We start from the raw sequence: 16761 nt of genomic DNA, 5'->3' as shown, positions 1-16761 counted from the left end.
AAATAGAGACATTTAAAATGTCTTATTGCTATGTCTTTGTACAGTGTTATAATGATGTGCAGCTCAGTTTCCACCTCATTATGTGGGCAGTGTGGCACATAGCCTGTCTTCTCTTTAGAGCCAATTCTGCCTATGGCGGCCTTTCTCAATAGCAAGGCCTATGCTCACTGAATCTGTACATAGTCAAAGCTTTCCTTAATTTTGGGTAAATCACAGTGGTCAGGTATTCTGCAACTGTGTACTCCCTGTTTAGAGCCAAATAGCTTTTGGTTAATTCTTTCCAATGCATAAAGTAATTATCTTTTTGTTTTCTCTTGATTTGGTTGGGTCTAATTGTCCTGCTGTCCTGGGTTGGGAATCGCTTCCTTTTAGGTGGCTGTGGTTCTTATTCTGCTTTGCCTGCATTATTTGGTGTTTTACGTTGTACACCAAGGATATATTTGTAGAATTCTGCATGCAGAGTCTCAATTTGGTGTTTGTCCCATTTTGTGAATTCTTGGTTGGTGAGCGGACCCCAAACCTCACAACCATAAAGGGCAATGGGTTCTATAACTGATTTATAACCAGATCCTAATTGGTATGTAGAATTTTATGTTCCTTTTGATGGCATAGAAGGCCCTTCTAGCCTTGTCTCCCAGATCGCTCACAGCTTTGTGGAAGTTACCTGTGGCGCTGGTGTTTAGGCCGAGGTATGTATAGTTTTTTGTGTACTTTAAGGCAACGGTGTCTAGATGGAATTTGTATTTACAGTCCTGGTAACTGGACCTTTTTTGGAACATCATTATTTTTCTCTTACTGAGATTTAGAAGCCTCGCTAGAAGCCTGTGTCTCAGACATAAGGAAGTGGATGGCTGCAAACTTTCTACTCTTAAACTCGGGAAAAACAGAGATGCTTGTTCTAGGTCCCAAGAAACAAAGAGATCTTCTGTTGAATCTGACAATTAATCTGGATGGTTGTACAGTCGTCTCAAATAAAACTGTGAAGGATCTCGGCGTTACTCTGGACCCTGATCTCTCTTTTGAAGAACATATCAAGACTGTTTCAAGGACAGCTTTTTTCCATCTACGTAACATTGCAAAAATCAGAAACTTTCTGTCCAAAAATGATGCAGAAAAATTAATCCATGCCTTTGTTACTTCTAGGTTGGACTACTGCAATGCTCTACTTTCCGGCTACTCGGATAAAGCACTAAATAAACTTCAGTTAGTGCTAAATACGGCTGCTAGAATCCTGACTAGAACCAAAAAATTTGATCATATTACTCCAGTGCTAGCCTCCCTACACTGGCTTCCTGTTAAGGCAAGGGCTGATTTCAAGGTTTTACTGCTAACCTACAAAGCATTACATGGGCTTGCTCCTACCTATCTTTCCGATTTGGTCCTGCCGTACATACCTACACGTATGCTATGGTCACAAGACGCGGGCATCCTAATTGTTCCTAGAATTTCTAAGCAAACATCTGGAGGCAGGGCTTTCTCCTATAGAGCTCCATTTTTATGGAATAGTCTGCCTACCCATGTGAGAGCTGCAGACTCAGTCTCAACCTTTAAGTCTTTACTGAAGACTTATCTCTTCAGTAGGTCCTATGATTAAGTGTAGTCTGGCCCAGGAGTGTGAAGGTGAGCGGAAAGGCTGGAGCAACGAACCGCCCTTGCTGTCTCTGCCTGGCCGGTTCCCCTCTTTCCACTGGGATTCTCTGCCTCTACCCCTATTACGGGGCTGAGTCACTGGCTTACTGGTGTCCTTCCATGCCGTCCCTGGGAGGGGTGCGTCACTTGAGTGGGTTGAGTCACTGACGTGGTCTTCCTGTCTGGGTTGGCGCCCCCCCTTGGGCTGTGCCGTGGCGGAGATCTTTGTGGGCTATACTCGGCCTTGTCCCGGAATGGTATGTTGGTGGTTGGAGATATCCCTCCAGTGGTGTGGAGGCTGTGCTTTGGCAAAGTGCGTGGGGTTATATCCTACCTGTTTGGCCCTGTCCGGGGGTTTCATCGGATGGGGCCACAGTGTCTCCTGACCCCTCCTGTCTCAGCCTCCAGTATTTATGCTGCAGTAGTTTATGTGTCGGGGGGCTAGGGTCAGTCTGTCACATCTGGAGTATTTCTCTTGTCTTTTCCGGTGTCCTGTGTGAATTTAAATATGCTCTCTCTAATTCTCTCTTTCTCTTTCTTTCTCTCTCTCGGAGGACCTGAGCCCTAGGACCATGCCTCAGGACTACCTGGCTTGATGACTCCTTGCTGTCCCCAGTTCACCTGGCCGTGCTGCTGCTCCAGTTCCAACTGTTCTGCCTGCAGCTATGGAACCCTGACCTGTTCACCGGACGTGCTACCTGTCCCAGACCTGCTGTTTTAAACTCTCTAGAGACAGCAGGAGCGGTAGAGATACTCTCATAGATCGGCTATGAAAAAGCCAACTGACTGCTGTTATAATCTCCACCCGGCACAGCCAGAAGAGGACTGGCCACCCCTCATAGCCTGGTTCCTCTCTAGGTTTCTTCCTAGGTTTTGGCCTTTCTAGGGAGTTTTTCCTAGCCACCGTGCTTCTACACCTGCATTGCTTACTGTTTGGGGTTTTAGGCTGGGTTTCTGTACAGCACTTTGAGATATCAGCTGATGTAAGAAGGGCTATATAAATAAATTTGATTTGATTTGATTTACTGTCAGGGCCCAGGTCTGGCTGAACCTGTGCAGAAGATCTAGGTGCTGCTGTAGGCCCTCCTTGGTTGGGGACAGAAGCACCAGATCATCAGCAAACAGTAGACATTTGACTTCAGATAATAGTAGGTTGAGGCCGGGTCCTCCAGACTGTTCTACTGCCCTCGTTGATATACAGCACCTTTGGAAAGTATTCAGACCCCTTGACTTTTTCCACATTTTGTTACGTTCAGCCTTATTCTAAAATGATGATTTTCTTATTCCTCATCAATCTACACACAATACCCCATAATGACATCCCAATACCCCACAATGACATCACAATACCCCATAATGACATCACAATACCCCATAATGACAAAGCAAAAAAAGGATTTCAGAATTTTTCCACATTGATAAAAAAATTATATATATATATATATCACATTCACGTATTTATTTATAAGTATTCAGACCCTTTACTCAGTACTTTGGTGAAGCACCTTTGGCAGCGATTACAGCCTCGAGTATTCTTGGGTATGACGCTACAAGCTTGGCACACCTGTATTTTGGGGAGTTTCTCCCATTCTTCTCTGCAGATACTCTCAAGCTCTGTCAGGTTGGATGGGGTGCTCCGCTGCACAGCTATTTTCAGGTCTCTCCAGAGATGTTCGATCGGGTTCAAGTCCGGGCTCTGACTGGGCCACTCAAGGACATTCTGAGACTTGTCCCGAAGCCACTCCTGCGTTATCTTGGCTGTGTGCCCAGGGTCGTTGTCCTGTTGGAAGGTGAACCTTGGCCCAAGTCTGAGGTCCTGAGCGTTCTGGAGCAGGTTTTCATTTTTTACCCCAACACCACTTTCCATCAATTTGTATAGCAGACCCTTGTGCCAAATTGAGTCAAAAGCTTTTTTTAAATCAACAAAGCATAAGAAGACTTTGCCTTTGTTTTGATTTGTTTGTTTATCAATTAGGCTGTACAGGGTGAATACGTGGTCTGTTGTACGTTAATGTGATAAAAAGCCAATTTGACATTTACTCAGTACATTTTTTTCACTGAGGAAATGTAGGAGTCTGCTGTTAATGACAATGCAGAGGACTTCCCCAAGGTTGCTGTTAACGCATCTCTTTCTCTCTCTCATGATATCTATTGAACTGGGCAGCCCATCTCTTCCGCTACTGACAAAAGATCAGGGCTGTATGTCTCCATAGCACAGGGATATGTCCTGTCCTCTCACAAAAAGAGCTCGAGAAAATAGCTGCGCTTCAGGCTAATTCCTCCATCTTGGAATCTGACTCATATGGTTTTCAACAACAGTGAATAAATGTGTCTCTTAATATGTTCATTGAAATCTTGAAAATAAATATATGATATACAGTGGTAACAACTACAGTGGCAAGAAAAAGTAGTAGAGTTCAGTAGAGTAGAGTAGAGTACAGTATAGTACAGTACAGTACAGAAGGGTACAGTAGAGTAGAGTAGAGTAGAGTAGAGTAGAGTACAGTACAGTACAGTACAGTACAGTACAGTACAGTACAGAAGGGTACAGTAGAGTACAGTAGAGTAGAGCAGAGTACAGTATAGTACAGTACAGAAGGGTACAGTACAGTACAGTACAGTACAGTACAGTACAGTACAGTACGGTACAGTACAGTACAGTACAGGAGAGTACAGTAGAGTAGAGTAGAGTACAGTATAGTACAGTACAGAAGGGTACAGTACAGTACAGTACAGTACAGTACAGTACAGTACAGTACAGTAGGGTACAGTAGGGTACAGTACATTTACATTACATTTACATTTTAGTCATTTAGCAGACGCTCTTATCCAGAGCGACTTACAGTAGTGAATGCATACATTTCATTTTCATTTCATACATTTTTTTTTCTTCATACAGTACAGTACAGTACGGTACAGTAGAGTAGAGTAGAGTGGAGTAGAGTACAGTACAGTACAGTACAGTATAGTACAGTACAGTATAGAAGGGTACAGGAGAGTAGAGCAGAGTAGAGTACAGTACCGTACAGTATAGTACAGTACAGTACAGTATAGAACGGCACAGGAGAATAGAGTAGAGTACAGTACAGTAGAGTACAGTACAGTACAGAAGGGTAGAGTAGAGTAGAGTAGAGTAGAGTAGAGTGCAGTACAGTACAGTACAGTAGAGTACAGTACAGTACAGTACAGAAGGGTACAGTAGAGTAGAGTACAGTACAGTACAGAAGGGTACAGAAGGGTACAGTAGAGTAGAGTTCATTATAGTAGAGTACAGTAGAGTACAATATAGTACAGTACAGTACAGAAGGGTACAGTAGAGTAGAGTACAGTACAGTACAGAAGGGTACAGAAGGGTACAGTAGAGTAGAGTTCATTATAGTAGAGTACAGTAGAGTACAGTATAGTACAGTATAGTACAGTACAGTAGGGTACAGTACAGTACAGTCCAGAAGGGTACAGTACAGTACAGCAGGGTACAGTAGAGTAGAGTAGAGTAGAGTACAGTACAGTACAGTACAGTATAGTACAGTACAGTATAGAAGGGTACAGGAGAGTAGAGTGGAGTAGAGTACAGTACAGTAAAGAAGGGTACACTACAGTACAGTACAAAAGGTTACAGTAGAGTAGAGTAGAGTAGAGTAGAGTAGAGTAGAGTAGAGTAGAGTATAGAAGGGTACAGGAGAGTAGTGTAGAGTAGAGTACATTTACATTTACATTTTAGTCATTTAGCAGACGATTTTATCCAGAGCGACAGTAGTGAATGCATACATTTCATTAAAAAAAAATTCCCGTACTGGTCCCCCGTGGGAATCGAACCCACAACCCTGGCGTTGCAAACACCATGCTCTACCAACTCAGCCACACAGGAGAGTAGAGTGCAGTACAGTACAGTGCAGAAGGGTACAGTAGAGTACAGTAGAGTAGAGTTCAGTAGAGCACAGTAAAGTAGAGTGCATTAGGGTACAGTAGATTAGAGTACAGTACAGTACAGTACAGTACAGTACAGTACAGTACAGTACAGTACAGTAGAGTAGAGTAGAGTAGAGTACATTAGAGTACAGTCCAGTCCAGTCCAGTAGAGTCCAGTACAGTCCAGTAGAGTAGAGTAGAGTAGAGTAGAGTAGAGTAGAGTAGAGTGGAGTAGAGTCCAGTCCAGTCCAGTACAGTCCAGTACAGTCCAGTAGAGTAGAGTAGAGTAGAGTAGAGTAGAGTAGAGTAGAGTAGAGTGGAGTAGAGTGGAGTAGAGTAGAGTACATTAGAGTACAGTACAGTACAGTAGAGTAGAGTAGAGTACATTAGACGAGAGTAAAGTACAGTGCAGTACAGTACAGTACAGTACAGTACAGTACAGTACAGCACAGTACAGTAGAGTACAGTACAGTAGAATAGAGTACAGTAGAGTACAGTACAGTAGAGTACAGTACAGTAGAATAGAGTACAGTAGAGTGCAGTAGAATAGAGTACAGTACATTAGACTAGAGTACAGTAGAGTCCAGTAGACTGATGGAACAGGTTACTGAAGACTGGCACATAATGCAGGCCTTATTAATAACAGATCAGGTTATAGTCTGAACACAGTCTTAGAGTCCTAGCTCAGTGTTTCCCACAACCTGACCATAACGTCACACACAACTAAATGACAACCAGTTTACAACCTGACCATAACGTCACACACAACTTAATGACAACCAGTATTCAACCTGACCATAACGTCACACACAACTTAATGACAACCAGTTTTCAACCTGACCATAACGTCACACACAACTTAATGACAACCAGTATTCAACCTGACCATAACGTCACACACAACTTAATGACAACCAGTATACAACCTGACCATAACGTCACACACAACTTAATGACAACCAGTATACAACCTGACCATAACGTCACACACAACTTAATGACAACCAGTATTCAACCTGACCATAACGTCACACACAACTTAATGACAACCAGTATTCAACCTGACCATAACGTCACACACAACTTAATGACAACCAGTATACAACCTGACCATAATGTCACACACAACTTAATGACAACCAGTATACAACCTGACCATAACGTCACACACAACTTAATGACAACCAGTATACAACCTGACCATAACGTCACACACAACTTAATGACAACCAGTATTCAACCTGACCATAACGTCACACACAACATCAGAATGACTTTTTGACTGTTGGGGAAAAGTCAAGGATTCTGCAAATCATTGATCTCTACTCAACCATTGTTCTTTTGGCAATAATTACTGTCCAAGAGATCTTAAACATATCGCTTTTATTATCAATCACTATGTTGTTCTTCCACAAAGACTATGAGAGTAGTGTTGTCTATCTATTACTGGACACAGTCACCATCTGTGTCCCCCACTATACAGTACTGAGGAGAGTCTTAGAGAGGAGAGTCCTGGACACACACACACGCACGCACGCATGCACGCACGCACACACATACACACACACACACACACACACACACACACACACACACACACAACCTCCCTGCTGTTCTAACCAGCCGTCTCTACAGCATATCTACAGGTACACACACACAGACATGCACACACACACGCACACACACACACTGTGCTCTGAGTATTCTGGCATCTGGTCCTGCTGACTGGGTGTCTGGACTTACTAACATCAAATAACAGACTGACAAAGAGTGGAGAGGAGAGGGGAGAGGGAGGGCAGGGGAGGGGAGAGGGAGGGCAGGTGAGTGGAGAGGAGAGGAGAGGAGAGGAGAGGAGAGAGAGAGAGAGAGAGAGAGAGAGAGAGAGGGCAGGAGAGTGGAGTGGAGTGGAGTGGAGTGGAGTGGAGTGGAGTGGAGTGGAGTGGAGTGGAGTGGAGAGGAGAGGAGAGGAGAGGTTGCTTAGGAACCAATGCAGATAAAACCTGAAGCACTAGATCTTCTCCTATAACTCTATCCTGTAACTGAAACTGACTGTAACTGTAACTGACTGTAAGTGTAACTGTAAGTGTAACTGTAACTGACTGTAACTGTAACTGACTGTAACTGTAACTGTAAGTGTAACTGTAAGTGACTGTAAGTGACTGTAACTGTAACTGTAAGTGACTGTAAGTGACTGTAACTGTAACTGTAACTGACTGTAACTGTAACTGACTGTAACTGTAACTGTAACTGTAACTGACTGTAACTGTAACTGTAACTGACTGTAACTGTAACTGTAACTGACTGTAACTGTAACTGTAACTGTAACTGACTGTAACTGTAACTGTAGCTGACTGTAACTGTTACTGTAACTCACTGTAACTGTAACTGACTGTAACTGTAACTGTAACTGACTGTAACTGTAACTGTAACTCACTGTAACTGTAACTGACTGTAACTGTTACTGTAACTGACTGTAACTGTTACTGTAACTGACTGTAACTGTAACTGATTAACTGACTGTAACTGTAACTGACAGTAACTGTTACTGTAACTGACAGTAACTTACTGTAACTGTAACTGACTGTAACTGACTGTAACTGTAACTGACTAACTGTAACTGACTAACTGACTGTAACTGTAACTGACTGTAACTGTTACTGACTGTAACTGTACCTGTAACTGACTGTAACTGTAACTGACTGTAACTGTAACTGTAACTGACTGTAACTGACTGTAACTGACTGTAACTGTAACTGACTAACTGACTGTAACTGTAACTGACTGTAACTGTTACTGACTGTAACTGTAACTGTAACTGTAACTGACTGTAACTGTAACTCACTGTAACTGTAACTGTAACTGACTGTAACTGTAACTCACTGTAACTGTAACTGTAACTGACTGTGACTGTAACTGAGTGTAACTGTAACTGTAACTGACTATAACTGTAACTGTAACTGATTAACTGACTGTAATTGTAACTGTAACTGACTGTAACTGTTACTGTAACTGACTGTAACTTACTGTAACTGTAACTGACAGTAACTGACTGTAACTGTAACTGAAACTGACTAACTGACTGTAACTGTAACTGACTGTAACTGTTACTGACTGTAACTGTAACTGTAACTGACTGTAGCTGTAACTGACTGTAACTGTAACTGTAACTGTAACTGTAACTGTCTGTAACTGACTGTAACTGTAACTCACTGTAACTGTAACTGTAACTGACTGGGACTGTAACTGACTGTAACTGTAACTGTAACTGACTGGGACTGTAACTGACTGTAACTGTAACTGACTGTAACTGTAACTGTAACTGTAACTGACTGTAACTGTAACTGTAACTGTAACTGTAACTGTAAGTGACTGTAAGTGTAACTGACTGTAACTGTAACTGTAACTTTAACTGTAAGTGACTGTAAGTGTAACTGACTAACTGTAAGTGTAACTTTAACTGTAAGTGTAACTGACTAACTGTAACGGTAAGTGTAACTGTGATTGTAACTGTAAGTGTAACTGTGATTGTGACTAACTGTAAGTGTAACTGTGATTGTAAGTGTTGCCAGTGTTGTGATTGCCTTTACATTATTGTTTGAACTCATGTCCGATTCTAGTCCTACACTCAGACACTTACCAATAAGACGGTGAACAGTTAGCATTCTCCATAGGACAACGTGATTATTAGCCCTCAAGCTAACACTAGCTGGGCATGTGCCACCAACGAAGAAGAACAGCCTTAGCTAAGCATCCGTGTATGTGCACAGTGGTTTCCCCCACTCTGAAACATTATTTTCCTCACAACAATGGTATGCATGAATTTGTGAGTTGTTGGGTTTTAAATGAAAACAGGTGTCTTGTTATGAGAAGTTCCATTAAATAGTTTTCCAACTTATTTGCTCCACTTCACATCCCAATATGAACTGTCCCAGCAACATGGCGGAGTGAGTAGGCCATGAAAAGAAAGATAGGCTCACACTGTTCCCAAGCTGGTATGGGAGCATTGAAACAGAGAACGAGTAGTGTATTTTCTTTTCATGGCAATGGAACATGTTGTTTGTACTCTGTCGCATCTTTTCAAGTTGTTCAATTGAAATGAGAGAATCAGAGAGACAGACATTGTGGTGGTAGTTGTAATTTGGCCTCTGCACTTCTACTGCCAAATACTCATATTCTGTTCCCATACAAGCTTCAGAACAGTGAGGGGCTATGTTTCTCTCTTTGTCTTTGTTTTTCATGACAAGGAATGTTCAGATTTGGGGTTAGTTTGGATAGTAGGCCGAGGAGGGGGTAGCTACTACCTAGTTACAGTTATTGGGGTGACTGTCAGAGTCCTTGCAGGCACCTTAATACTTGGGTCTTTCTCCCATTTAGTTTCTTGTTGTCATGTAGAAAGTATGTGTTGGCTTATATAATATAGGCCTTACATAATGGAAGCCTTATAAATTAGGTTTATAGATTTTTCTCTCAAAACTGAACATGTGAATTATCTGGTGCACTGCAGATACTTAAATGGTTTAAGAACCCTTCATATAAGAGGGGTAGAGAAAGAGGGAGAGAGCGAGAGAGAGAGAGCGAGAGAGAGCGAGAGAGAGAGAGAGAGAATGACTGAATGAAAGCTGCCTGCGATGTCTTGAATTAGCAACAACAATGTCATCCCTTTAAATGCGCAGGCCGTAAAGCTGAGAGATCATTTGCACAGACATCATCACACACATCCATATGGATACATAGATACTGTACAGCACATTACATGCATCACAAAGTCACAGGCAGCACAACAGCACATAAAACACCATCCAGAGTGTGTGTGTGTGTGTGTGTCTCTGTGTGTGTGTGTGTGTGTGCGTGTGTGCGTCTCTGTGTGTGTGTGTGTGTGCGTGTGTGCGTCTCTGTGTGTGTGTGTGAGTGTATGTGTGTGTGTGTGTGTGTGTGTGCGTGTGTGTCTCTGTGTGTGTGTGTGTGTGTGTGTGTGTATGTGTGTGTGTGTGTGTGTGTGTGTGTGCGTGCGTGCGTGCGTGTGTGCGTGCGTTTGTATTGAACGTCTACATTATTGATGATCATTGATCTATTATGAATGGCAATCCTCTCTGCAGCATCAGAGACTGAACGTCTGAATCCTAAATGCCACCCAATTCCCTGCATACTGCACTATTCTGGCCAAAAGCAGTGCACTATATAGGGATTAGGGTGTCATTTCAGACACAGAAAACATCATAAAGAGATGTTTTCTGGATGGATAGGATCTCAGCTGTACAATCTAATACATTTCCTCCCTTTGTAGACGTTCTACAGCACCGTTCCATTATTGATTATAAACCGATCAATTATTGATAATCATCAGAGACCATGAAAGTGTAAAGCCAGAAGAACCCAACACAGTTGTTCAATCTAGTATGCAGTAGTGTGGAGACCCAAATAGTTAGTGAGGATGAAACAAGTCTAGATTCCTTGGTGGACGGACTAGCTATGAAGGGCTATGAGCCTGTGAAATCCCTTACCCTCAACCAAATACATCTCCTCTTTCTGTACGCTACTGTTTCATTATTGAATGATAAAACACCAAAGAAACCAACCCAGAATGTAGTGCGTAGAACCAGATGGTCAATAACGAGAAAACGTCTCCATACCTAGGTAGAGTGAAAGGATATGACTCCATACCTAGGTAGACTGAAAGGTTACGACTCCATACCTAGGTAGACTGAAAGGATTTGACTCCATACCTAGGTAGACTGAAAGGATATGATTCCATACCTAGGTAGACTGAAAGGTTACGACTCCATACCTGGGTAGACTGAAAGGATATGACTCCATACCTAGGTAGACTGAAATCTATGACTCCATACCTAGGTAGACTGAAAGGCTATGACTCCATACCTAGGTAGACTGAAAGGTTACGACTCCATACCTAGGTAGACTGAAAGGTTGCGACTCCATACCTAGGTAGACTGAAAGGATATGACTCCATACCTAGGTAGACTGAAAGGATATGACTCCATACCTAGGTAGACTGAAAGGATATGACTCCATACCTAGGTAGACTGAAATCTATGACTCCATACCTAGGTAGACTGAAAGGATATGACTCCATACCTAGGTAGACTGAAAGAATATGATTCCATACCTAGGTAGACAGAAAGGATATGACTCCATACCTAGGTAGACTGAAAGGATATGACTCCATACCTAGGTAGACTGAAAGGATATGATTCCATACCTAGGTAGACTGAAAGGATATGACTCCATACCTAGGTAGGTGAAAGGATATGACTCCATACCTAGGTAGACTGAAAGGATATGATTCCATACCTAGGTAGACTGAAAGGATATGACTCCATACCTAGGTAGACTGAAAGGTTATGACTCCATACCTAGGTAGACTGAAAGGTTATGACTCCATACCTAGGTAGACTGAAAGGATATGATTCCATACCTAGGTAGACTGAAAGGATATGACTCCATACCTAGGTAGACTGAAAGCTATGACTCCATACCTAGGTAGACTGAAAGCTATGACTCCATACCTAGGTAGACTGAAAGGATATGACTCCATACCTAGGTAGACTGAAAGGTTATGACTCCATACCTAGGTAGACTGAAAGGATATGACTCCATACCTAGGTAGACTGAAAGCTATGACTCCATACCTAGGTAGACTGAAAGGTTATGACTCCATACCTAGGTAGGTGAAAGGTTATGACTCCATACCTAGGAAGGTGAAAGGCTATGACTCCATACCTAGGTAGGTGAAAGGCTATGACTCCCTACCTAGGTAGACTGAAAGGATATGACTCCATACCTAGGTAGACTGAAAGGTTACGACTCCATACCTAGGTAGACTGAAAGGATATGACTCCATACCTAGGTAGACTGAAAGGATATGACTCCATACCTAGGTAGACTGAAAGGATATGACTCCATACCTAGGTAGACTGAAATCTATGACTCCATACCTAGGTAGACTGAAAGGATATGACTCCATACCTAGGTAGACTGAAAGGTTATGACTCCATACCTAGGTAGACTGAAAGGATATGACTCCATACCTAGGTAGACTGAAAGGATATGACTCCATACCTAGGTAGACTGAAAGGATATGATTCCATACCTAGGTAGGTGAAAGGATATGACTCCATACCGAGGTAGACTGAAAGGATATGACTCCATACCTAGGTAGACTGAAAGGTTATGACTCCATACCTAGGTAGGTGAAAGGTTATGACTCCATACCTAGGTAGGTGAAAGGCTATGACTCCATACCTAGGTAGGTGAAAGGCTATGACTCCCTACCTAGGTAGACTGAAAGGATATGACTCCATACCTAGGTAGACTGAAAGGTTACGACTCCATACCTAGGTAGACTGAAAGGATATGACTCCATACCTAGGTAGACTGAAAGGATATGACTCCATACCTAGGTAGACTGAAAGGATATGACTCCATACCTAGGTAGACTGAAATCTATGACTCCATACCTAGGTAGACTGAAAGGATATGACTCCATACCTAGGTAGACTGAAAGGATATGATTCCATACCTTGGTAGACAGAAAGGATATGACTCCATACCTAGGTAGACTGAAAGGTTATGACTCTATACCTAGGTAGACTGAAAGGATATGACTCCATACCTAGGTAGACTGAAAGGATATGACTCCATACCTAGGTAGACTGAAAGGATATGACTCCATACCTAGGTAGACTGAAAGGATATGATTCCATACCTAGGTAGGTGAAAGGATATGACTCCATACCTAGGTAGACTGAAAGGATATGACTCCATACCTAGGTAGACTGAAAGGATATGATTCCATACCTAGGTAGACTGAAAGGATATGACTCCATACCTAGGTAGACTGAAAGGATATGACTCCATACCTAGGTAGACTGAAAGGATATGATTCCATACCTAGGTAGGTGAAAGGCTATGACTCCATACCTAGGTAGACTGAAAAGCTATGATATTCCTCACCCTCAACTACCTCGCCTCTGTTTCTCCAACAGCGCTTTACTGATCACAACAAATCAATGAAAGATATTGATACTCATCACAGACCATGAAAGTGTAAAAGGCTACAGAACCCAAACCGGTTATTCAATAACAACCGATCAATTATTGCTTATTGGAAATCATCAAAAACGATGAAATCCCTTACCGGAGTCCATAGAGCACAGTGCCGTCCGGATGCAGTCGAATCATTCTGTTCTTAACCGTGACGCCGTGGACGAAGGACTTTTTATCGTTGAGGAAATAGGTGTCGGGAACCCAGAGCGAGTCAGCTACCCTGTTATCCAGCGTCAGGTTGAGGGCTATCTCAGAGTAGGACAGACGCTTGTCCCGCCAGGCCTGCTGGAAGTACATGGTCAACGTGTAGTCCTGGAAGAGAGGAGGAAGAAAGCGAAGAGTCAGTAAATGAGTGGAGAGAGGGATAGGTATCTGAAACTACATGTCAACGTGAAGTCCTGGAAGAGGAGAAGAAAGGATAAACCTACTGGACTGTACTAAAGTCAGAAATTCACATAGTTGATTATCTTTATCAGATGATGAATAACAGATTACATTTAATTCTGAATACATTTGGAGAATTTAGTTCTTTCAGAATTTGAGGTGTTTTTTCAAATTTATTTTTTAAGAAACTAGTCCTCAGATAGATGTGTAGTACTATACTAGATGACTTCATACAGGCTACTCTGTGTGAATGTGTCTTTTTGAGGGGTATAATGCATTTTGACATGCAAAAAAAGAGGACTATGTCAACAGTGGACTAATGCAGGGTTTCCCAAACTCGGTCCTGGGCAACCCCCCCTCCCACCCCCCCCCACCCCTCTACTGACCTGTAACTGACCTCTACTGACCTGTAACTGACCTCTACTGACCTGTAACTGACCTCTACTGGGGGCAGTAGTGGTCATGCTGACTGGGGTTAGGGGGTTAACACTCAGCCAACTCTTCTCTCCTCCTGGCTGACTTACTCCATCCTGAATAGCACCCTATTCCCTATATAGTTGCACTTCGTTTGACCAAAGTCTAATGGCAGTCTATGGGCCCTGGTCAAAAGTAGTGCACTACATAGGGAATATAGTGCCCTATTTAGGGCAATTACCCAAGGGTTAATTCCTCAGCTATCTCAGCTGGCTGGCCCATGATGAAAATATTCTGCTTCCACTCTGATGGAGCCACTCCATGGTTTATGAGGACAATACCTCCCTCCCTTTAGTCCATCCATCATTTACTCTATCCATCACTCCCTCCCTCACCCGCTCTCCCTCCCTCCCTCCCACCCTCCCGAACCACTCACTAACCTTTACAGACCCAATAGAGTACTCCAGCTGGGGCTCTCTCTCTCTCTCTCTCTCTCTTTATTTCTCTCTCTCTCTCAATTCAATTCAATTCAATTCAAATGGCTTTATTGGCATGGGAAACATATGTTAACAGTACCAAAGCAAGTGAAGTAGATAATAATACAAAAGTGAAATAAACAATAAAAATGAACAATAAACATTACACTCACAGAACTTCCAAAAGAAAAAAGACATTACAAATCTCATCTCTCTCTTTGTCTCTCATGTGTGAGCCCTTACTACTGCAAACAGACACAGTACACAGCTTATATTCCTGAAGTCAGTGTTTGCTGGTGGATTGTGTGAGGGCATTGATGACTAGAACTGTACTGTCTGCCCCCCACTCTCCTACCGTGTCCCAGTCCCCTATCCTACTCCATATATAACGCATAGGCAACCTACACATTACTGGACCTACTGTCTACGCCTCACTCTCCCTCACTCACTCACTCACTCACTCACTCACTCACTCACTCACTCACCCACTCACTCACTCACTCCCACCCACCCACCCACACTCACTCCCACACTCACTCACTCACTCCCACCCTCACTCACTCACTCACACACTCACTCACTCACTCACTCACCCACTCACTCCCACCCACCCACACTCACTCCCACACTCACTCACTCACTCACTCACCCACTCCCACCCACCCACACTCACTCCCACACTCACTCACTCACTCACTCACTCCCACCCTCACTCACACACTCACTCACTCACTCACTCACTCCCACCCTCACTCACTCCTACACTCACTCACTCACTCACTCACTCACTCACACACACACTCACTAACTCCCACCCTCACTCATTCCTACACTCACTCACTCACACACACACTCACTCCCACCCTCACTCACTCCTACACTCACTCACTCACACACTCACTCACACACACACACTCACTTCCACCCTCACTCACTCCCACCCTCACCCACCCACTCACCAGGGAGAGCGCTGCAGCATGGTAGCATCATCTCTGTTACTGAGAAGATTGCAATAAAATCAATGAAGTGGAAAACAGAACATGATACACAGGAAGCCAGTAAAACATGTATCTATTTTATATCTGCAGCATTTATCATTTATCTCATCTTGTTGTGTTTTACCAACCTGGTCTTTAATCCCTTGGGAGTCAAAATATCCTCAATATATTGATGTTTTGCACATAAAAAATTGCTCATAATTTGCATGCACTATATAATAGTATTATATTAAAAGTATCTACTACCAGCGGGGTCAAGCAGCTACCTCCAGTACACAGCTCTATGTTTTACTGTCCACAGCTCTATATTCTACTGTTCACAGCTCTATGTTCTACTGTCCACAGCTCTATGTTCTACTGTCCACAGCTCTCTGTTCTACTATCCACAGCTCTATGTTCTACTGTTCACAGCTCTATGTTCTATTGTCCACAGCTCTATGCTCTACTGTCCACAGCTCTATGTTCTATTGTCCACAGCTCCATGTTCTACTGTCCACAGCTCTCTGTTCTACTGTCCACAGCTCTATGCTCTACAGCTCCATGTTCTACTGTCCACAGCTCTATGCTCTACTATCCACAGCTCTATGTTCTACTGTCCACAGCTCTATGCTCTACTGTCCACAGTTCTACTGTCCATAGCTCTATGCTCTACAGCTCCATGTTCTACTGTCCACAGCTCTATGTTCTACTGTCCACAGCTCTATGCTCTACTATCCACAGTTCTACTGTCCATAGCTCTATGCTCTACAGCTCCATGTTCTACTGTCCACAGCTCTATGTTCTACTGTCCACAGCTCTATGTTCTACTGTCCACAGCTCTATGCTCTACTGTCCACAGTTCTACTGTCCATAGCTCTATGCTCTACAGCTCCATGTTCTACTGTCCA

The 16761-nt window shown here is 43.0% G+C and overlaps 1 protein-coding gene across 2 annotated transcripts in view; it reads right to left on the bottom strand.

Annotated features, from left to right (window-relative positions):
• gabrb2a (gamma-aminobutyric acid type A receptor subunit beta2a) overlaps positions 1-16761 on the bottom strand; it is a 101676-nt gene that overhangs the window by 42838 nt on the left and 42077 nt on the right. For both annotated transcript variants that reach the window (XM_029771936.1, XM_029771938.1), the window contains exon 4: positions 13694-13914. In XM_029771936.1, coding sequence (XP_029627796.1) covers positions 13694-13914 — 221 coding nt within the window. The remainder of the gene's footprint in view (positions 1-13693; positions 13915-16761) is intronic.

This window comes from Salmo trutta, chromosome 13, assembly GCF_901001165.1.
Source record: "Salmo trutta chromosome 13, fSalTru1.1, whole genome shotgun sequence".
Taxonomy (NCBI): Eukaryota; Metazoa; Chordata; class Actinopteri; order Salmoniformes; family Salmonidae; genus Salmo; species Salmo trutta.
This window is presented reverse-complemented; position numbering and strand designations above follow the sequence as displayed.